This window comes from Bufo bufo, chromosome 7, assembly GCF_905171765.1.
Source record: "Bufo bufo chromosome 7, aBufBuf1.1, whole genome shotgun sequence".
NCBI lineage: Eukaryota > Metazoa > Chordata > Amphibia > Anura > Bufonidae > Bufo > Bufo bufo.
In genome coordinates this window covers 230,203,680-230,228,090 of record NC_053395.1, presented here as the reverse complement: position 1 = coordinate 230,228,090, position 24,411 = coordinate 230,203,680, and the positions used below count along the sequence as shown (strand labels likewise).

At 48.5% G+C, this 24,411-nt stretch overlaps 1 protein-coding gene across 1 annotated transcript; it reads right to left on the bottom strand.

Annotated features, from left to right (window-relative positions):
* Positions 1–5,112: 5,112 nt before the first annotated feature.
* On the bottom strand, positions 5,113–15,286 carry INHBB (inhibin subunit beta B). The gene is made up of 2 exons (XM_040440592.1): positions 14,492–15,286; positions 5,113–8,281 (listed from the first exon to the last, which is right to left on the bottom strand). Exons 1-2 carry the CDS (start codon positions 14,955–14,957, stop codon positions 7,509–7,511), a joined length of 1,239 nt encoding a protein of 412 aa, XP_040296526.1. The 5' UTR covers positions 14,958–15,286; the 3' UTR covers positions 5,113–7,508.
* Positions 15,287–24,411: the final 9,125 nt, after the last annotated feature.

The window sequence follows — 24,411 nt, the reverse complement described above, 5'->3', positions numbered from 1 at the left end:
GGCCCAGATTCACTGATCCTGTGTAACCTCGGGCTGTCCAGACCTGCACCAGATTTATCACAAGGGCTCAGGCTGGGCGCTACATCTGCTGCAGGCCCCCTTACATTGCTCAACTGACGCCTGCTCGTCGGTGGAGGAGACACATTTACACGCAGTGATCTCCTCCACAGTATAGGGAGCAGTGATCACTAATGTCATCGCTCGTCCCCATACAGAAGCGTTCCTTGCTAACAATCGCCTGCTCGTCAGTGGAGGAGACACAGTTACATGCGGTGATCTCCTCCACAGTATAGGGAGCAGTGATCACTAATGTCATCGCTCGTCCCCATACAGAAGCGTTCATGCTAACAATCGCCTGCTCGTCAGTGGAGGAGACACATTTACATGCGGCGATGTCCTCCACGGTATAGGGAGCAGTGATCACTAATGTCATCGCTCGTCCCCATACAGAAGCGTTCCTTGCTAACAATCGCCTGCTCGTCAGTGGAGGAGACACAGTTACATGCGGCGATGTCCTCCACAGTATAGGGAGCAGTGATCTGTAGGCACCACGATCTGCTGCTGGTAAATGATGATTTAGGTGTCCACATAAACGATCCTATTTAGTATTCCGCTTGTTCATCTGGCAATCGGCGGCACCTTTAGGCCTCATGCACATGACAGTGAATAATGGACGTGTAAGTAATGGCCGTCACACGTCCATTTCTAGCACCAATGTAAGTCTATAGGGCTATTCACATGGCCGTTCTTTTAACGTACAGTGAATAGCATCCGTGCAAAAATAGGACATGTCCTATTTTTGGCCGTTTCCACGGCCAGACAGACCCTATTGAAATCAATGGGACCGTTTTTAACGGCTGATTGACAGGAGTGCACCTGTCTAACGGCCGTTAAGAACGGGTACACTTTATCTATATGGCCATTAAGGGGTTAAAAAACAAACAAAACAAAACTCACCCCATCCACTTGCTCGCGCTGCGGCAGCCTCTTCTCTCAGTGACGTCATTGCGCACATCGCAGGTCCTGTTCAGTGAAGAGAGAGGAGACTGCCGCAGCGCGAGCAAGTGGAACTGCAATGGGCCATTATGGGGGCATTATTTAAACCATGGGGGACATTATTTAAGATGGGGGCCTACATTGGGGGCATTATTAAAGCTGGGGGTGGTAAAAAAAAAAATCATACACTATGGGGGACATTATTTTAGCTGGGGGCCTATATGGGGGAATTATTAAAGCTGGGGGCAGCAAAAAATAAATAAATCCTACTGTATGGGGGACATTATTTTAGCTGGGGGGCCTACCATCCTGTGGGTGTTCTCAGAAGGGTGGGTCTAGAAATAACTGCCAATCAAATTCATCCATTTTTAACGGACATGAAAAACTGATGCAAAACGGACATTAAAAACAGACATACGGCCAGAAAATGGATGCACACACTGATGCAAAATGGCCATGAAAAACGGACAGTGTGTCCATTTTTAAGGGATGTTTGCATGCAGCCGTACATGGGCAGACCATCACTAATGAGGTGATTGGACAGTGTATTGTAGTGGCAAACTTTTGATGCAAAATGTGGCATCTTATGCCGCTCCCTTTTCCCGCCATTTCCCACTAATCCTGCCCCTTTGCCATGCAAGTTGGAAAAAAATTTAGAAACCCAAGTTAAGCCAAATTGCACCAAAATTATGTGTCACATTTTAGACAGATTTCAGGCTAGGTCTACACAACGACATTTGTCGCACGACAATTTTTATAATGATAGTCTATGCTGCGACTGCAACACGACAGTCGTAAAAAAACCATCCAAAATGGATTTTTCAGCGACTGTCGCATAGCAGCATGTCGCAGTGCGACACCATAGACTATCATTATAAAAATTGTTGCGTGACATGTTGCAGTGCAGTTGTGCCCTATGTGTCGCGCAGTGTCGTCGTGTAGCCCTAGCCTTAGGGTCAGACATTAGTAAATGAGGCCCAATAGGGGAAATTCAGCTAAACCAGTGCACGGCCATAGTGAAGTTGTCGCCCAAAGCAACCAGATTCCAGCTCTACCTCCTCACAGGCTGTTTTGCTACGAGATCTCACTGCGCCACTTTCTCTTTGCACCAGTTCCTATAAATCTTCCTACTCCTTAACCTGATGGAACAAATGAAGATCTGGGAGATCAAAGTTTTTTGTGAAGAATCTGACTGGCTCCTGTCTGTATATTCAGCATGGACCATTGCAGTCACATTTTGAGCAGTTCCCCCTATAACAGAAGCCAAAGAAACAAACTATTCAGGACAATGGCTGTACGAATAGCTTCCTAATTATGGTTTCATTTCCCTTCCAATGACTGCCAATACGTAGTTTTACGGCATTTTAGAACGAGTGCTGCATGGGTGTCCTATGCCGCCATACAGTGCGTACTACAGAGTACCAGATCCAGGAAGTTTAAATGGCATCTGTCAGTAATTTTGTTTATGGCTCTGGCTGACCGGTTCCATGTGCTCCTGGCAGCTGAAGGCCTCTGTGTTGGCCCCATGTTCATAGGTGCCCGCATTGCTGACCAAAATGATGTTTTATTTAATGCAAATAAGCTTCTAGGAGCAACGGGGGCGTTACCATTACACCTCTTTGCTTCTTCAAGTGCGGCTCTAGCTCTGCTCACTCCCCACCCCAGGGTCAGATCTCTGTTCCTGATCGGGCACTTACTTTGCAGCTCCAGCTCACTCTCCACTACGTCCTGATGCACCCAGTGTGAGAACGTAGTACCTGGGGACAAGCACTATGACCGGACGTTGTGCTCATCAGGTCACAGTGGAGAGCCTGTCAGACCTGCAGAGTAGCAGGAGCCCAGTGCCTGATCAGGAGAGGGAAGAGATTTTTTTAAATTATAGAACTGACCATGGGGGTCAGATCTGAGCATGGAGGGTCTTGTTTGAGCATGGGTTGGTCAGGTCTGAGCATGGGGGGTCAGATCCGAGCATGGGGGTGGAGATCTGAGCATGATGGGGGGGGGGGAATCTGAGCATGGGGAGATAGATCCGAGCATGGGAGTGGAGATCTGAGCATGGGGGGGGGGGGGGGGGGAATCTGAGCATGGGGGGGGGAGATCTGAGCATGGGGGGAGGATCTGAGCACTGAGGGCCTGACACTGGGGATCTAATTTGTGTTGTCTGATCCGAGCATTGGGGGTCTTACTTTGGGGGTCTGATTTGGAGGTCAGGTGAGGATTGGGGATCTGATTAAGGGCTCTTTCACACCTGCGTTATTGTCTTCCGGCATAGAGTTTCGTCGTCGGGGCTCTATGCCGGAAGAATACTGATCAGGATTATCCTAATGCATTCTGAATGGAGAGTAATCCGTTCAGGATGCATCAGGATGTCTTCAGTTCCGGTATGGAACGTTTGTTGGCCGGAGAAAATACCGCAGCATGCTGCGCTTTTTGCTCCGGCCAAAAATCCGGAACACTTGCCGCAAGGCCGGATCCGGAATTAATGCCCATTGGAAAGCATTGATCCGGATCCGGCCTTAAGCTAAACGTCGTTTCGGCGCATTGCCGGAGCCGACATTTAGCTTTTTCTGAATGGTTACCATGGCTGCCGGGATGCTAAAGTCCTGGCAGCCATGGTAAGTGTAGTGGGGAGCGGGGAGCAGTGTACTTACCGTCCGTGCGGCTGCCCGGGCGCTCCAGAGTGACGTCAGGGCGCCCCAAGCGCATGGATCACGTGATCGCATGGATCACGTCATCCATGCGCATGGGGCGCTCTGACGTCATACCGCTCCCCCGCTCCTACTATGGCAACCAGGACTTTAATAGCGTCCTGGGTGCCATAGTAACACTGAAAGCATTTGGAAGACGGCTCCGTCTTCAAATGCTTTCAGTACACTTGCGTTTTTCCGGATCCGGCAGGCACCTCCGGCAACGGAAGTGCATGCCGGATCCCAACAACGCAAGTGTGAAAGAGGCCTTAGGAGTCTGATCTGAAGTCTGATGAAAAATATATTTTTTCTTTTTTTCTCTGCTAATGAAAAATAAGAAAAAAAAAATTTATCAGGCCACAGATCAGATGAAAAAAAAAAATTTCTCTTATTTTTCTTAGGTACATCTTGTAGGGCGAAAAATACGGTGACTTGTGTGTAAATGTCTAGCTTGTGGCTCCTGGTAGTCATACAGTTATTTTTTTGGGCTCTTTGTGCCTGTAAGGTTGGCCACCCCTGCTCTAGGTGTAATGGCAACACCCCCGTTGCTCCTAGAAGGTTATTTGCATATATTAAAACGTAATTTTTCTCACAATGTGGGCACATATGAACATGGGACCGACACAGATTCCTTTAGCTGCCGACCGCACATGTAACAGGTCAGCCGGTGTCATAGGGACAAACCTGCCGACAGATGGGCTTTAAACCAACTGGCATTAAGTCAGGCCGCAGCATGGTCAGATGGAACTCCCCCAATTGATTGGGTCAGTGGGTTTTGTGGTGACATGATAAGGGACAGGGGGGGTCTATGTACAGTCAGTCCCGGGAACTTAGAAAGTGTCTTAGCAGCCTCTGCCTTAAGGCATAATGTATTATACAGGACTGTGTTAAAAAAGTAATTTGTCTGCAGTTTTTACCATTCTAAACTGTTGACAGCACTAGGTAAGGGCTGGAGAGCGGGACAAACATACCTTCTGTGGGGCTTTTCTCATCAGGAGCAGTCAGAATATGAAGCTTTATTCTGCAAAATTCTGCCCCTGTAAGTATCCAGGAGGCAGGGCTTCATGGTGAAGTGCCCCCAGCATTGAGCTGCTTCATTGCCCCTCCCCTCTTATGTACTGGTCTCCTGGTTGGAGGCTGCAGCTGTCAGTCAGAGCAGTGGGCGGAGCTGTGAAGCAGCACTTCACAGTAAACCTCTGGCAGAATAAAACACACTACTCCTGAGACATCGCAGACAGTATGTTTTGTGACACTCTCCAGCCCCTACCTAGTGAAGTCAGCAGTTTAGCATGGTCAAAGCTGCTGACAGGTTCCCTAAAATCCACTGTAAGAATAAAATACCCATGTAAAACGGTAATAAAATGAAATAAAAAAGTCATGAAACCTTTAGAAAAAAGTAATTCCGTTTTCTTGCGTATACATTGATTACAAACAACAACCACGTACAGGTATTAGGTATCCACACACCTGTAACAACCTGAAGATAATCGCAGGTTATTTAATATAAAATGTGAAAGGTATAAAAAAAACTATTAACAAAGATTGATTCTTCTATACCCACATTGTAAAAAAAAAAAGAAAAAGAAATCATTTATATAATTTATAAATGCCCCCAAAATATTTCCCCCCCCCCCCCACATAAGACCAGGCCTCATACAGCCACAACAATGAAAAGAAGGAGAAGTTCCGGCTGCTGAAACGTGGAGAGGCAAAACCCCAAAATGTAGTCGGTACAAACAAGCACGAGGAGCGCGCTCACTGCCATTTCCTGCCGAATCGATGACAATCATGGATTTCTTTAAAACACTTTCTTTATTTAAACTGTACAGAAAAAGGAGATGCCGGTGACAGCAAATCTAAGGGAACAAGGTTTGGTTTTAAATTATTATTACGTAACAGAACCTAAAGTTTATTAAATAAACATTGAATTTAGAAATGCACATTTCTTCTACTACAATTCCCATCGTTCTCCATTCCACGTGCGCCTCGTCCAGAAGAAAAACAACAACACGTTGGAATGAGAGAAAATGAATGCATTGGTTTCCCAGGACGGGACGAAGGCCCATAGGAGAGGCAGCCAGTTATATACAGGATACACGAGCCTCAAAGCTTCACCGTTACTCTATCACATTGGCCTCTTTGGTTCCAAAATGACGTATAATACAAGGAAAAGGTCTTTATTCTGTCGCTATAAAAATATCCATTTATTTTCTCTTACAAATGGCAGTTGTGACTAATTATGCATCAGTTCAGTGCAAAACGTTAAACAATCCTTCGCTTATGAAAAAAAAGGAGAAAAAAGCGAATGAATTTATTTCAAGTATAAAAAAATATATATATTAGAAAATAAAATAATAACTTCTGTCTCGAGTCCATTGTGCCCGGTGCGATGTCATTGAAATGCATAGCTCAGTGGGGTTTACAGCGGCAGGGTCCTCCCTAGGTGAGAGCAGGCCTCAGTCCTGGATCCGATACACTAGGCACCAGTCCAGTTCTGAAGATATGACAGATATAGGTGTACACACACAGCAAGGACCAGTTTACCGTTTATCGTTTTGGGATGACGTTGTGCACAGAACAACTCCGCAGCAGACTACCCTGCAGTCCAACGTGAGACCACAGATATCGTGACGAGTCGACTCTGCTACATCTGTACACATATACACACTGTACGGATGGACTAGTATTGCCATCCATAGAACATACTGATGAAATACCCGTCCTCCGTCTACATCTCACAGAACTGATGACCTTCCCACAAGACCTTTCTTTTGTCTTAGGAAAGGACACGTGAGGAACTGTACACTGAGGATTTCCCCCTAACATCCCGGACTTGTATTAGGCATTTGATAATGTGATGAGTATTTGCATGGCAAGGTTAGAATAAGTAGCTGTATGTTTACAGCTGCAGCATGGAAAGAGTTAATTCAAATTAAGTGCACTGTCAATCACCATTATTTCAGGTAGTCAGAAGAGCAAGTGCTGCTGTTGAAATGAGTACCTAGTGGTTTGCAAGTGCTGTGTCGTCTGAAGCCCCCCCACCCCGTCCCTGTCATTTGATGCAAAAAGGTCATTCTATTCTCTGTACCTTCATCTGGATTCTCCCTGTTATTTAACCCCCTCAGTGCAAGATGAAATTGCAGAACAATGATTTAACAGGCCATTCTGTTATCACAGGGGTTACAAAAATAATATATAAATATATATATTTATAGGTATATATATCTGTATATCCATTCGCTTCCATCGTCTCCTGTACATGCCAGCGTGTGCACAGTTACATATGTCCATGCGCTCCACAGCTCCATTGCTGGTGTCCAGACCACACGTCGTTTGTCATTGTTCTGTGGTTAATCCACAGTCAGATGCATAACAGAAGTTCATTAGGGAAGACCGATAAGGGGCTGCCCATCACTCAGCAACAACATAACTATACATTCCTCGCTGCAAGTGCTGGAATAGCGTCACAGAAGCTCAGAAAGCTGGAGCCACCCCTACCCTGGAGGGCCCACGTCCTCAGTTGGTCACATAAGAACGATGTTCTGGAATGTGCTATTTTTCACCCCTTGACATATTACAGTTGACTTAAAGGTCTATGGAAACCTCTTGGCTTTCTCCTCTGGTGTCACAGTGTTTACGGATGTCTCAGTCAGTGGACATATGAGCTGACAATCTCATAAGCCGTGATTTATAGATGCCTGTGGAGATGATAAGACGCCCCCAGACTGGCACTGGTCTCAAGTTATCTTTCCCCACAGCGTCACTGTGACACAATATCCCACGGGTTGAAGTATGGCGAAATTGGTCATTGTCCAGTGACTCCCATCACGCACACCCGCATTCCTCCACGATCATGTTAGGCACGTCCCTCTTGACAATATTGTATTCATCATCAAAGTACAGCATGGACATTGTACTTAATTTTGTTGGAATACAGCAGGAGTTCACAGTCCCTGGGTTCAGACCTCTCATCCTGTACTGATTCACCACCGCAGTGTGAAAGGAGGAGGCAGAACCCGGAACACCGGCCAGGTAGGCAGGGCAGCTGCCCTCACAATAATTGCCATAGTAACCGGATGGTGCGATGATCCAGTCATTCCACCCAATGAGTCGAAAGTCAATATAAAACTGCTGCCTACAACACAGGTTTGTACGTCCATCACACTCAAGGCCTCTCTTACGAATCCGATGCTTGTTATCTGCAAGTCTAGCATGAACCACCAGAAAGGGGCGGTGGGATTCTTCTCCTGGGTCCACGTGAACTGGGACTACAGACCATTCCTCACAGCCATCACACTGGACTTCTAGGTTAAGCCTACGGTCACCCTTCTCAAAAAGAGCTTGGATGGTATCAGTCAAGGGGAATGTGTGCCAACCACTCCTCCTGATGTCCACTCTCTTCTCCACAAGGCTCATCTTGGCTGGGTTAGCAGGATCTTGGAAATGAAGTTTTATCCGGATTTTGCGTCTTCCACTCTTTTCCAAGACTTCAGGAAGCTTGAGGTACAGCCAAAGATTGGACTGAAAGACGAACAAGTTCTGGTTTCCTTCATTGGAAATAATGAATAAGAGTTGGACTCTGGAAGCTGTGACATCATCTATTGAAAGCAGAAGAAAACGTATGAACACATACAATTCCACGTGTCAGGAGAGAAGCGTACGGTCCCTACCGGGCAAGACGTACAGCAGAGAGCACTGCGCTGTCTACCTGAGCACCGCTAGGAAGGACCTTGTATTGTCAGCACCTTCATGAAAATTAGAACTTGTGTTGGTAAATTCCTGATCTACACAATAAAGGAAGACGTGCTCCATTATACTAACCCTAATATACCATGACAAGTATAAATCCATGACTTTCCTTCCCCAATCCAGTGACTGGATGCCGCCGAAGCTTTGGCTATAGTCCCATCTATAGGTCCCTATAAACCTGCACGACGATTAGTATCCGCTCCGGCTATAGTCCCATCTATAGGTCCCTATAAACCTGCAGGATGATTAGTATCCGCTCCGGCTATAGTCCCATCTATAGGTCCCTATAAACCTGCAGGACGATTAGTATCCGCTCCGGCTATAGTCCCATCTATAGGTCCCTATAAACCTGCAGGATGATTAGTATCCGCTCCGGCTATAGTCCCATCTATAGGTCCCTATAAACCTGCAGGAGGATTAGTATCGGCTCCGGCTATAGTCCCATCTATAGGTCCCTATAAACCTGCAGGATGATTAGTATCCGCTCCGGCTATAGTCCCATCTATAGGTCCCTATAAACCTGCAGGACGATTAGTATCCGCTCCGGCTATAGTCCCATCTATAGGTCCCTATAAACCTGCAGGATGATTAGTATCCGCTCCGGCTATAGTCCCATCTATAGGTCCCTATAAACCTGCTGGATGATTAGTATCCGCTCCGGCTATAGTCCCATCTATAGGTCCCTATAAACCTGCTGGATGATTAGTATCGGCTCCGGCTATAGTCCCATCTATAGGTCCCTATAAACCTGCTGGATGATTAGTATCCGCTCCGGCTATAGTCCCATCTATAGGTCCCTATAAACCTGCAGGATGATTAGTATCGGCTCCGGCTATAGTCCCATCTATAGGTCCCTATAAACCTGCTGGATGATTAGTATCGGCTCCGGCTCAGCCCTCATCAGAGATCTGATCAAAGTCATCAGATTGTGCCTCACCATAGGGGAAACAGCCAAAGGTGGGGGAACGAAAGAGAAGGATAGATAGATATGAGAGAGATAGATCGTACCCCTATCCCTCTATATACTGTCTCTACACCTCGTACCCCTATCCCTCTATATACTGTCTCTACACCTCGTACCCCTATCCCTCTATATACTGTCTCTACACCTCGTACCCCTATCCCTCTATATACTGTCTCTACACCTCGTACCCCTATCCCTCTATATACTGTCTCTACACCTCATACCCCTATCCCTCTATATACTGTCTCTACACCTCGTACCCCTATCCCTCTATATACTGTCTCTACACCTCGTACCCCTATCCCTCTATATACTGTCTCTACACCTCGTACCCCTCTATATACTGTCTCTACACCTCGTACCCCTATCCCTCTATATACTGTCTCTACACCTCGTACCCCTATCCCTCTATATACTGTCTCTACACCTCGTACCCCTATCCCTCTATATACTGTCTCTACACCTCGTACCCCTCTATATACTGTCTCTACACCTCGTACCCCTCTATATACTGTCTCTACACCTCGTACCCCTATCCCTCTATATACTGTCTCTACACCTCGTACCCCTATCCCTCTATATACTGTGTCTACACCTCGTACCCCTATTCTCCTATATACTGTCTCTACACCTCGTACCCCTATCCCTCTATATACTGTCTCTACACCTCGTACCCCTATTCTCCTATATACTGTCTCTACACCTCGTACCCCTATCCCTCTATATACTGTCTCTACACCTCGTACCCCTATCCCTCTATATACTGTCTCTACACCTCGTACCCCAATCCCTCTATATACTGTCTCTACACCTCGTACCCCTATCCCTCTATATACTGTGTCTACACCTCGTACCCCTATCCCTCTATATACTGTCTCTACACCTCGTACCCCTATCCCTCTATATACTGTCTCTACACCTCGTACCCCTCTATATACTGTCTCTACACCTCGTACCCCTATCCCTCTATATACTGTCTCTACACCTCGTACCCCTATCCCTCTATATACTTTGTCTACACCTCGTACCCCTATCCCTCTATATACTGTGTCTACACCTCGTACCCCTATCCCTCTATATACTGTCTCTACACCTCGTACCCCTATCCCTCTATATACTGTCTCTACACCTCGTACCTCTATATACTGTCTCTACACCTCGTACCCCTATCCCTCTATATACTGTCTCTACAACTCGTACCCCTATCCCTCTATATACTGTCTCTACACCTCGTACCCCTATCCCTCTATATACTGTCTCTACACCTCGTACCCCTATCCCTCTATATACTGTCTCTACACCTCGTACCCCTATCCCTCTATATACTGTCTCTACACCTCGTACCCCTATCCCTCTATATACTGTGTCTACACCTCGTACCCCTATCCCTCTATATACTGTGTCTCTACACCTCGTACCCCTATCCCTCTATATACTGTCTCTACACCTCGTACCCCTATCCCTCTATATACTGTCTCTACACCTCGTACCCCTATCCCTCTATATACTGTGTCTCTACACCTCGTACCCCTATCCCTCTATATACTGTCTCTACACCTCGTACCCCTATCCCTCTATATACTGTCTCTACACCTCGTACCTCTATATACTGTCTCTACACCTCGTACCCCTATCCCTCTATATACTGTCTCTACAACTCGTACCCCTATCCCTCTATATACTGTCTCTACACCTCGTACCCCTATCCCTCTATATACTGTCTCTACACCTCGTACCCCTATCCCTCTATATACTGTCTCTACACCTCGTACCCCTATCCCTCTATATACTGTCTCTACACCTCGTACCCCTATCCCTCTATATACTGTCTCTACACCTCGTACCCCTATCCCTCTATATACTGTGTCTCTACACCTCGTACCCCTATCCCTCTATATACTGTGTCTCTACACCTCGTACCCCTATCCCTCTATATACTGTCTCTACACCTCGTACCCCTATCCCTCTATATACTGTCTCTACACCTCGTACCCCTATCCCTCTATATACTGTCTCTACACCTCGTACCCCTATCCCTCTATATACTGTCTCTACACCTCGTACCCCTATTCTCCTATATACTGTGTCTACACATCGAACCTCTATCCCTCTATATACTGTGTCTACACCTCGTACCCCTATCCCTCTATATACTGTCTCTACACCTCGTACCCCTATCCCTTTATATACTGTCTCTACACCTCGTACCCCTATCCCTCTATATACTGTCTCTACACCTCGTACCTCTATATACTGTCTCTACACCTCGTACCCCTATCCCTCTATATACTGTCTCTACACCTCGTACCCCTATCCCTCTATATACTGTCTCTACACATCGAACCTCTATCCCTCTATATACTGTCTCTACACCTCGTACCCCTATCCCTCTATATACTGTCTCTACACCTCGTACCCCTATCCCTCTATATACTGTCTCTACACCTCGTACCCCTATCCCTCTATATACTGTCTCTACACCTCGTACCCCTATCCCTCTATATACTGTCTCTACACCTCGTACCTCTATCCCTCTATATACTGTCTCTACACCTCGTACCCCTATCCCTCTATATACTGTCTCTACACCTCGTACCCCTATCCCTCTATATACTGTCTCTACACCTCGTACCCCTATCCCTCTATATACTGTCTCTACACCTCGTACCCCTATCCCTCTATATACTGTCTCTACACCTCGTACCCCTATCCCTCTATATACTGTCTCTACACCTCGTACCCCTATCCCTCTATATACTGTCTCTACACCTCGTACCCCTATCCCTCTATATACTGTCTCTACACCTCGTACCCCTATCCCTCTATATACTGTCTCTACACCTCGTACCTCTATCCCTCTATATACTGTCTCTACACCTCGTACCCCTATCCCTCTATATACTGTGTCTCTACACCTCGTACCCCTATCCCTCTATATACTGTCTCTACACCTCGTACCCCTATCCCTCTATATACTGTCTCTACACCTCGTACCCCTATCCCTCTATATACTGTCTCTACACCTCGTACCCCTATCCCTCTATATACTGTCTCTACACCTCGTACCCCTATTCTCCTATATACTGTGTCTACACATCAAACCTCTATCCCTCTATATACTGTGTCTACACCTCGTACCCCTATCCCTCTATATACTGTCTCTACACCTCGTACCCCTATCCCTCTATATACTGTCTCTACACCTCGTACCCCTATTCTCCTATATACTGTCTCTACACCTCGTACCCCTATCCCTCTATATACTGTCTCTACACCTCGTACCCCTATCCCTCTATATACTGTCTCTACACCTCGTACCCCTATCCCTCTATATACTGTCTCTACACCTCGTACCCCTATTCTCCTATATACTGCCTCTACACCTCGTACCCCTATCCCTCTATATACTGTCTCTACACCTCGTACCTCTATCCCTCTATATACTGTCTCTACACCTCGTACCCCTATCCCTCTATATACTGTCTCTACACCTCGTACCCCTATCCCTCTATATACTGTCTCTACACCTCATACCCCTATCCCTCTATATACTGTCTCTACACCTCGTACCCCTATCCCTCTATATACTGTCTCTACACCTCGTACCCCTATCCCTCTATATACTGTCTCTACACCTCGTACCCCTATCCCTCTATATACTGTCTCTACACCTCGTACCCCTATTCTCCTATATACTGTCTCTACACCTCGTACCCCCATCCCTCAATATACTGCCTCTACACCTCGTACCCCTATCCCTCTATATACTGCGTCTACACCTCGTACCCCTATCCCTCTATATACTGTCTCTACACCTCGTACCCCTATCCCTCTATATACTGCCTCTACACCTCGTACCCCTATCCCTCTATATACTGTCTCTACACCTCGTACCCCTATCCCTCTATATACTGTCTCTACACCTCGTACCCCTATCCCTCTATATACTGTCTCTACACCTCGTACCCCTATCCCTCTATATACTGTCTTTACACCTCGTACCCCTATCCCTCTATATACTGTCTTTACACCTAGTACCCCTATCCCTCTATATACTGTCTCTACACCTCATACCCCTATCCCTCTATATACTGTCTCTACACCTCGTACCCCTATCCCTCTATATACTGTCTCTACACCTCGTACCCCTATCCCTCTATATACTGTGTCTACACCTCGTACCCCTATCCCTCTATATACTGTCTCTACACCTCGTACCCCTATCCCTCTATATACTGTCTCTACACCTCGTACCCCTATCCCTTTATATACTGTCTCTACACCTCGTACCTCTATCCCTCTATATACTGTCTCTACACCTCGTACCCCTATCCCTCTATATACTGTCTCTACACCTCGTACCCCTATCCCTCTATATACTGTCTCTACACCTCGTACCCCTATGCCTCTATATACTGTCTCTACACCTCGTACCCCTATCCCTCTATATACTGTCTCTACACCTCGTACCCCTATCCCTCTATATACTGTCTCTACACCTCGTACCCCTATCCCTCTATATACTGTCTCTACACCTCGTACCCCTATCCCTCTATATACTGTCTCTACACCTCGTACCCCTATCCCTCTATATACTGTCTCTACACCTCGTACCCCTCTATATACTGTCTCTACACCTCGTACCCCTATCCCTCTATATACTGTCTCTACACCTCGTACCCCTATTCTCCTATATACTGTCTCTACACCTCGTACCCCTATCCCTCTATATACTGTCTCTACACCTGGTACCCCTATCCCTCTATATACTGTCTCTACACCTCGTACCCCTATCCCTCTATATACTGTCTCTACACCTCGTACCCCTATTCTCCTATATACTGTCTCTACACCTGGTACCCCTATCCCTCTATATACTGTCTCTACACCTCGTACCCCTATCCCTCTATATACTGTCTCTACACCTCGTACCCCTATCCCTCTATATACTGTCTCTACACCTCGTACCCCTATCCCTCTATATACTGTCTCTACACCTCGTACCCCTATTCTCCTATAGGCTGCACCGATCATCCTATAGACTCTATACCCCGAGCCCCGATCCTCCCATGTACACGCTGCTGGGGTCACCTACCTGCCTCGGCGAAGCTGATGATCTCGGAGGTGGCGCTGTCCTCGGGGCTGTGGGGCCCCGACATGCCGTGCCCGTCCAGGCTGGGGATCTCCAGGCGTCCGTCCTCCCGCAGGCGCCCAGCGTGCAGCTTCCTCAGGGCAGTCAGCATGGCAGCCCGGGGCACAGCGTGGGTGATGTTCGGCCGATCCCTCATCTGTAGCCGGGTCAGAATGTGGCGCTTCACCGCCTCCACGAAGTCCTGCTCCAGCCCGGCCGCCTCCTCCGGGGGCCGCAGCCCGCACGATGCGCAGGTGTCCGGCGAGGAAGAAGCGGGAGGCTCGGGCGCCGCTGTGGGGCTGCCGGCTGCGTACAGGACCGACAGGGCGAGGAGCAGCAGGCGCGGGATGCTGAGCCGCAGAGCTGACGATCTTCCCGGGAGAAGCAGGCAGCTGTGCCGCGGAGCGGCCGCTCTACACAGGAGAGCCATGGTGCTGAGCCGCGGAGCCTGCACACAGATCCACAGGCTGCTCTCCGGGGGCTCCACAGTCCAGGAAGAGGGGATTCTCCCAGTCACAGGCAGCAGAGACTCCCAAGACCCTGTGCTTTACCCACAAGTGTCCTCCACTCCGCCCGGGATCCAGGGGCCCCTCCGCCCCAGCTCTTCTAATTCTTGCAGAACTCCTGGGTGACTCTTGTGGGCGCCGTGCAGTGCGCTGTCCCCCGCAGCTCTGCTGTCACTGCCCCGGTCCCGGCTTCCTCCTCGTCACTCGGCGCTTCCTATTTATCCCGTGAGAACCTGACACAGCGCAGCACCCAGCACCCAGCACTAGTCTGTCACAGGCTGTTTGCAAACACTCAGCTCAACCAATGGGGGCGTAGCATTCCTGGGGGGGAGGGGGCATCACATACAGGGCATTATATACCACCCTCACCCCAACTACTGGGCAGAAGCAGAGAGTGACAGCACCCAATCCCACCACACACAGGACCCCCACCCCAGCATCACCGAGGATAGTACTAGTACATACAGGACCCCCACCCCAGCATCACCGAGGATACTAGTACATACAGGACCCCCCACCCCAGCATCACCGAGGATAGTACTAGTACATACAGGACCCCCCACCCCAGCATCACCGAGGATACTAGTACATACAGGACCCCCCACCCCAGCATCACCGAGGATACTAGTACATACAGGACCCCCCACCCCAGCATCACCGAGGATACTAGTACATACAGGACCCCCCACCCCAGCATCACGAGGATACTAGTACATACAGGACCCCCCACCCCAGCATCACCGAGGATACTAGTACATACAGGACCCCCACCCCAGCATCACCGAGGATACTAGTACATACAGGACCCCCCACCCCAGCATCACCGAGGATACTAGTACATACAGGACCCCCCACCCCACCATCACCGAGGATACTAGTACATACAGGACCCCCCACCCCAGCATCACCGAGGATACTAGTACATACAGGACCCCCCACCCCAGCATCACCGAGGATACTAGTACATACAGGACCCCCCACCCCAGCATCACCGAAGATACTAGTACATACAGGACCCCCCACCCCAGCATCACCGAGGATACTAGTACATACAGGACCCCCCACCCCAGCATCACTGATGATACTAGTACATACAGGACCCCCCACCCCAGCATCACTGAGGATACTAGTACATACAGGACCCCCCACCCCAGCATCACTGATGATACTAGTACATACAGGACCCCCCACCCCAGCATCACTGATGATACTAGTACATACAGGACCCCCCACCCCAGCATCACTGATGATACTAGTACATACAGGACCCCCCACCCCAGCATCACCAAGGATACTAGTACATACAGGACCCCCCACCCCAGCATCACTGAGAATATTAACACACACATTTATCTATCTTTCTTTCTTTCTTTCTATCCTTCTCTTTCGTTCCCCCACCATTGGCTGTTTCCCCTATGGTGAGGCACAATCTGATGACTTTGATCAGATCTCTGATGAGGGCTGAGCCGGAGCGGATACTAATCATCCTGCAGGTTTATAGGGACCTATAGATGGGACTATAGCCGGAGCGGATACTAATCATCCTGCAGGTTTATAGGGACCTATAGATGGGACTATAGCCGGAGCGGATACTAATCATCCTGCAGGTTTATAGGGACCTATAGATGGGACTATAGCCGCAGCGGATACTAATCATCCTGCAGGTTTATAGGGACCTATAGATGGGACTATAGCCGGAGCGGATACTAATCATCCTGCAGGTTTATAGGGACCTATAGATGGGACTATAGCCGGAGCGGATACTAATCATCCTGCAGGTTTATAGGGACCTATAGATGGGACTATAGCCGGAGCCGATACTAATCATCCTGCAGGTTTATAGGGACCTATAGATGGGACTATAGCCGGAGCGGATACTAATCGTCCTGCAGGTTTATAGGGACCTATAGATGGGACTATAGCCGGAGCGAATACTAATCATCCTGCAGGTTTATAGGGACCTATAGATGGGACTATAGCCGGAGCGGATACTAATCATCCTGCAGGTTTATAGGGACCTATAGATGGGACTATAGCCGGAGCGGATACTAATCATCCTGCAGGTTTATAGGGACCTATAGATGGGACTATAGCCGGAGCCGATACTAATCATCCTGCAGGTTTATAGGGACCTATAGATGGGACTATAGCCGGAGCGGATACTAATCATCCTGCAGGTTTATAGGGACCTATAGATGGGACTATAGCCGGAGCGAATACTAATCATCCTGCAGGTTTATAGGGACCTATAGATGGGACTATAGCCGGAGCGGATACTAATCATCCTGCAGGTTTATAGGGACCTATAGATGGGACTATAGCCGGAGCGGATACTAATCGTCCAGCAGGTTTATAGGGACCTATAGATGGGACTATAGCCGGAGCGGATACTAATCATCCTGCAGGTTTATAGGGACCTATAGATGGGACTATAGCCGGAGCGGATACCAATCATCCTGCAGGTTTATAGGGACCTATAGATGGGACTATAGCCGGAGCGGATACTAATCATCCTGCAGGTTTATAGGGACCTATACATGGGACTATAGCCGGAGCGGATACTAATCGTCCTGCAGGTTTATAGGGACCTATAGATGGGACTATAGCCGGAGCGGATACTAATCATCCTGCAGGTTTATAGGGACCTATAGATGGGACTATAGCCGGAGCGGATACTAATCGTCCAGCAGGTTTATAGGGACCTATAGATGGGACTATAGCCGGAGCGGATACTAATCATCCTGCAGGTTTATAGGGACCTATAGATGGGACTATAGCCGGAGCGGATACTAATCATCCTGCAGGTTTATAGGGACCTATAGATGGGACTATAGCCGGAGCGGATACTAATCATCCTGCAGGTTTATAGGGACCTATAGATGGGACTATAGCCGGAGCGGATACCAATCATCCTGCAGGTTTATAGGGACCTATAGATGGGACTATAGCCGGAGCGGATACTAATCATCCTGCAGGTTTATAGGGACCTATACATGGGACTATAGCCGGAGCGGATACTAATCGTCGTGCAGGTTTATAGGGACCTATAGATGGGACTATAGCCGGAGCGGATACTAATCGTCGTGCAGGTTTATAGGGACCTATAGATGGGACTATAGCCGGAGCGGATACTAATCGTCCAGCAGGTTTATAGGGACCTATAGATGGGACTATAGCCGGAGCGGATACTAATCATCCTGCAGTTTTATAGGGACCTATAGATGGGACTATAGCCGGAGCGGATACTAATCATCCTGCAGGTTTATAGGGACCTATAGATGGGACTATAGCCGGAGCGGATACTAATCATCCTGCAGGTTTATAGGGACCTATAGATGGGACTATAGCCGGAGCGGATACTAATCGTCGTGCAGGTTTATAGGGACCTATAGATGGGACTATAGCCGGAGCGGATACTAATCGTCCAGCAGGTTTATAGGGACCTATAGATGGGACTATAGCCGGAGCGGATACTAATCATCCTGCAGTTTTATAGGGACCTATAGATGGGACTATAGCCGGAGCGGATACCAATCATCCTGCAGGTTTATAGGGACCTATAGATGGGACTATAGCCGGAGCGGATACTAATCGTCCTGCAGGTTTATAGGGACCTATACATGGGACTATAGCCGGAGCGGATACTAATTATCCTGCAGGTTTATAGGGACCTATAGATGGGATTATAGCCGGAGCGGATACTAATCATCCACCAGGTTTATAGGGACCTATAGATGGGACTATAGCCGGAGCGGATACCAATCATCCTGCAGGTTTATAGGGACCTATAGATGGGACTATAGCCGGAGCGGATACTAATCATCCTGCAGGTTTATAGGGACCTATACATGGGACTATAGCCGGAGCGGATACTAATCATCCTGCAGGTTTATAGGGACCTATACATGGGACTATAGCCGGAGCTTTCGGCGGCATCCAGTCACTGGATTGGGGAAGGAAAGTCATGGCTTTATACTTGTCATGGTATTTTAGTGTTAATATAATGGAACACGTCTTCCTTTATTGGCGGACTGGGAACTTAAAGCGGCCCTGAAAAAAAAAAAAGTGGCGCCATGTTGTAGGTGGGTCCAAATTGATAGAAAGGGAGGTAACACAAGTAGGCGCTGTCAGCAATACCATAGCATAAAATATTGTCCCAGCAGAACCATATACCACAGTGCAGCACAAAAGCGGTCCTTCTGCGGTGGTCCTCAATAGCTGCCATATTCCGTCCTCCAGTTGTCTCTGATTAGGATATGGAGCAGGGGGCTTAGGAGGTGAGATGTGGCTGCAGTAGCTGAATTCGGGAAGACATGTGCGGTAGCTGGCCGGGTACATGAGCATTAATTACCGCTGAGCGCTCATTATGTCAACGGCTTGGGTGCCCCCCCCCCCCCCCCCCAGGGGGAAATTTCCATAGAAGGTCTACGGCCAATCCTCCTCTGTCTAGCTATCTATCCGTCTGTCTGTCCTCTAGTCGTTCAGCAGGAATGCTAGTCGTCTCCTCCTGTGACACATTATATCATATAATCAGGTTCTTTTTCTAGTATTAACAATTAATGGTCTTAATAACTTATTTTTTGCATTTGACACAAACTGAAACAAATAATATTAATATTATATAAACGCAGGGTGTACTTAGAAGAGGCATGGTATTACTGGTAGCCCAATTATTGCAGTTTTCTGCTGCTATCAGCCTTAAATCCTGTTATAATAATAGTTCTTATTGCTCCTTTAGTTGAACAACCAGATGGAGCCAGTTGATTTCTGCGGAGAGCGAGGCAGAGATGAGCCGAGAGCGCCACCTGTCTGCTGCAGCCGTGATACACATGGGACGTGAACCTTCCAGATATTGGGGGATTCTGTATGTAACAGTAAATTGTAGCCCAGGAGGACGCTGCCTCCATTGTAGTGCCGGAGGATCTGACGTACGTCCAGGCTGGAGTGTCACTGGCAGAAAAGGGTGAATCCAGCGTTGTGCCGCCATATGGTACCTCCATAGCCCCATATTACAGAAGTATCCTCCATTATAGAATCTGACTGTAATACAGTACTTCTTGGATTCTGTACTCAGTGGCTGATTATAATATGGATGGTTTGGGATCCAGTCCGAGGTCCAAACGTCACGCACGGTAGACCTAGGGGCCCCAACATTTTGTATGTTGTGAGCCACAATCAACTTTCAGTGAAAGTCGGAACTACAGGCAATTGAAAAGTAGAGGAGAGAAATTTTGAATGTGGGGAAACAAGAAATATGAAACTGCAAACATTTGCTGAGGATATTTCAGTGCTTGACACTAGTATTATCATCCAAGCTGGCACTGCCAGTACATATGGTCACGACTCAGGACCGCCATGGCGAGCCACACAGCAGGGGGCCACGAGCCACATGTGGCTTCCGAGCTACTGGTTGGGGACCGCTGCTGTGAACCATGGCCACCCAAAGCGCCCATCATCTAGTCTGCCACCTATCATCCAATCTCTGAATTATACTCGTATCTCCGAGTACTTGCAATACTCTTCACTCATGTCGACTGCCACAGACCACGTATTTATTTATAGGGTCCATATTTATCTACATTCATTTTAAGGATCTTGTCTGGGGTCTGCATTTATGGCGGCAGTCAGGAACTGGAGGCCTAAGCTTTTTGTACAGTGCAGGGCCTATGGCATACTTCATCTGCCACTGTCCATATGAATTTCTGAGAAATGGAATTGGAGGCATATGGCGGTACAGCAGAGTCCACGGATTTCTATGGGGGTTATAATATGGCTCAGTACCACATGGAACCTGGACTAAGCAGTAGTCATGTGCAGAAGGCCTTAAAGTGGATTTCCATTGCATGATCAGAAGGGATAGTTCCAGTTTTAAGAGTGAGGGGTCCGGTCTCTATTCTCCGCACTACAATGACCCTGTATCAAGGGCGGATCGGCCATAGACTCTACAGGGAATTTTCCTGGTGGGCCCATGCCCGGGTACATGATGATCTGATTCTCTCCTACGCACCTGGCCAGCAGCTGCCCTCCTGAATTCAACTGACATCTTCAGGGCAGCAGTACAGTTCAATATTGTGGCACAGGTGGCAGTGCACTGTGGTATTTGGTTCAGCTGGGGCGGTATATTGCTCTGCACTATGGTATTGCTCGCCCTGCCTAATTATGTTGCCCCACCTTCCCCCATGAGCTTCGGATTGGTGGGTTCCCATTGGTCAGATCCCCATCAGTCACCTGTTTCAGCATGTCTTGGGCCCTGTTCACACCATGTGTTGTGCCTATGTTGGAGGTATACAGTGGGAGGCTGTGACACTATATGTACCGCAGACTACACAATTCCATACGGCAAAAAAAAGTATACTAACACATACCAACTTGACGGTGGCCAAAAGGCGCACCCTCTCTGCCTCCATCGGATGAATGAAGCCTTATGGATATATTTGAGGTATACGTCAGGAGATCTGCTAGTCTATATGCCAGACATATGTGAGAACAGAGCCTAGCTGGCCCGCCGTATCAAGATGGCAGCACAAACTAGCATGCAATTTGCTACTTGAAATGGTGGTCAGTGAGGGGTGCGGGAAACGGTGGAAACACGACACGGCGTGCACACATACAATGTCATCTGACGCCATAGGAATACACTTCATGTGACGGCACTGATGCTGTATGCTCCAATTAGGGACACTGCTCTCTCCTGGATATCGTCCTATCAGTCCTAGGTCTTCTATCTGTTGGGGTTCCTCAGGGTTCAGTCCTAGGTCTTCTCCTCACTGTTGGGGTTCCTCAGGGTTCAGTCCTAGGTCTTCTCCTCACTGTTGGGGTTCCTCAGGGTTCAGTCCTAGGTCTTCTCCTCACTGTTGGGGTTCCTCAGGTTTCAGTCCTATGTCGTCTCCTCACTGTTGGGGTTCCTCAGGGTTCAGTCTTAGGTCTTCCCCTCCCTGTTGGGGTTCCTCAGGGTTCAGTCCTAGGTCTTCTCCTCACTGTTGGGGTTCCTCAGTGTTCTTCTCCTCACTGTTGGGGTTCCTCAGGGTTTAGTCCTAGGTCTTCTCCTCACTGTTGGGGTTCCTCAGGGTTCAGTCCTAGGTCTTCTCCTCACTGTTGGGGTTCCTCAAGGTTCAATCCTAGGTCTTCTCCTCACTGTTGGGGTTCCTCAGAGTTCAGTCCTAGGTCTTCTCCTCTTTTCTCTCACAGCCCCACAGACAATCAGCAGATTTCGTTTTCAGTACCATCTCTGACGACATCGAACTATCGACTCCTTCCCCTAACATCACCCCTGCTGTTCTACAGAACCCCAGCGACTGTCCGCTGTCTCTAAGGATGGTTTCAGAATTTGCGCTGTACATTTTCGTCAGGCTCTTCCGACAGAGGAGCAGCCTGCCGGAGATGTCTGGATCTGGCACTGCCGGATGGTAACTGACATCTGCCAGCCCTATTCCCTATAAGGCAAACATGCTGAGAAATGGTCGGACGAAAACCACTGCACGCAACAGTATTTATCCGGCCTCCTCTCAGCACATTTGTCGGGCCACAAGTAGCCACAATGTCCGTCAGGCGCTGACGATGTCCGTAAGTCGCTGTCAATGACCGTCAGGCGCTGTCGATGTCCATAAGTCGCTGTCAATGACCGTCAGGCGCTGTCGATGTCCGTAAGTCGCTGTCAATGACCGTCAGGCGCTGTCAATGACCGTAAGGCGCTGTCGATGTCCATAAGACGCTGTTAATGACCATCATGCGCTGTCAATGTCCGTAAGGCGCTGTTAAAGGGATTCTGTCACCTCATATAACCCAAATTCTGATTTTAAACTTGTCATGCTCCACAGCTTACCTTGAATCGGCTATGCTGTTTGTTATTGTAATCCGTCCAGCAGTTTTGCAGAAAAACGACTTTTATAAAACCCTGAAGGTGCCCAGAGGGGAGTTATGTTCCCCTTTGTGTGCCCAGTAACGCCCCTCTTACAGTGCCCAGAACGCCTTCCTCCAGAATCCCTAACCGCCCACAGCGTCTCATCCCTCTCCTCCCCCTCCCTGACGGCCGAGCGAAGTCTCGCGAAGACGCAGTACCCACTGAGGGCTGCGCCAGTGCGATTTGCAGGAGACTGAGGGCAGGAGCTTCATCGTCGTCACTGGGCATGCGCCGAGCCCAGTGACGTCCGATGCTCGCACGAGACTTCGCTCGGCCGTCAGGGAGGGGGAGGAGAGGGATGAGACGCTGTGGGCGGTTAGGGATTCTGGAGGAAGGCGTTCTGGGCACTGTAAGAGGGGCGTTACTGGGCACACAAAGGGGAACATAACGCCCCTCTGGGCACCTTCAGGGTTTTATAAAAGTCGTTTTTCTGCAAAACTGCTGGACGGATTACAATAACAAACAGCATAGCCGATTCAAGGTAAGCTGTGGAGCATGACAAGTTTAAAATCTGAATTTGGGTTATACGAGGTGACAGAATCCCTTTAATGACCGTCAGGCGCTGTTAATGTCCGTAAGGCGCTGTTAATGACCGTCAGGCGCTGTCGATGTCCGTAAGGCGCAGTTAATGACCGTCAGGCGCTGTCGAAGTCCGTTAGCCGCTGTCACCATCAATCTCCATCAGGCGCTGTCAATTTCTGTCAGGCGCTGTCAATGTCCGTCAGGTGCTGTCGAAGTCCGTTAGCCGCTGTCACCATCAATCTCCATCAGGCGCTGTCAATTTCTGTCAGGCGCTGTCAATGTCCGTCAGGTGCTGTCGAAGTCCGTTAGCCGCTGTCACCATCAATGTCCGTCAGGCGCTGCCAATTTCTGTCAGGCGCTGTGAATTTCTGTCAGGCGCTGTCGATGTCCATCAGGCACTGTCAATGTCCGTCATACACTGTGAATTTCTGTCAGGCACTGTCAATGTCCGTCATACACTGTCAATGTCCGTCATACACTGTCAATGTCCGTCATACACTGTCAATGTCCGTCATACACTGTCAATGTCCGTCATACACTGTCAATGTCCGTCATACACTGTCAATTTCTGTCAGGCACTGTCAATGTCCGTCATACACTGTCAATGTCCGTCATACACTGTCAATGTCCGTCATACACTGTCAATGTCCGTCATACACTGTCAATGTCCGTCATACACTGTCAATTTCTGTCAGGCGCTGTCAATTTCTGTCAGGTACTGTCAATGTCCGTCACGCGCTGTCACCATCAATGTCCGTCATACACTGTGAATTTCTATCAGGCGCTGTCAATGTCCGTCATACACTGTCAATGTCCATCATACACTGTCAATGTCCGTCATACACTGTCAATGTCCGTCATACACTGTCAATTTCTGTCAGGCGCTGTCAATTTCTGTCAGGTACTGTCAATGTCCGTCACGCGCTGTCACCATCAATGTCCGTCATACACTGTGA

Bases quoted from the DNA above. Each gene is read 5' to 3' on its own strand.
- INHBB (XM_040440592.1), bottom strand. From the start codon at position 14,957: ATGGCTCTCCTGTGTAGAGCGGCCGCTCCGCGGCACAGCTGCCTGCTT. The intron at 8,282-14,491 runs GTAGGTGACCCC...TGCTTTCAATAG, and splicing joins CATCAGCTTCGCCGAGGCAG to ATGATGTCACAGCTTCCAGA.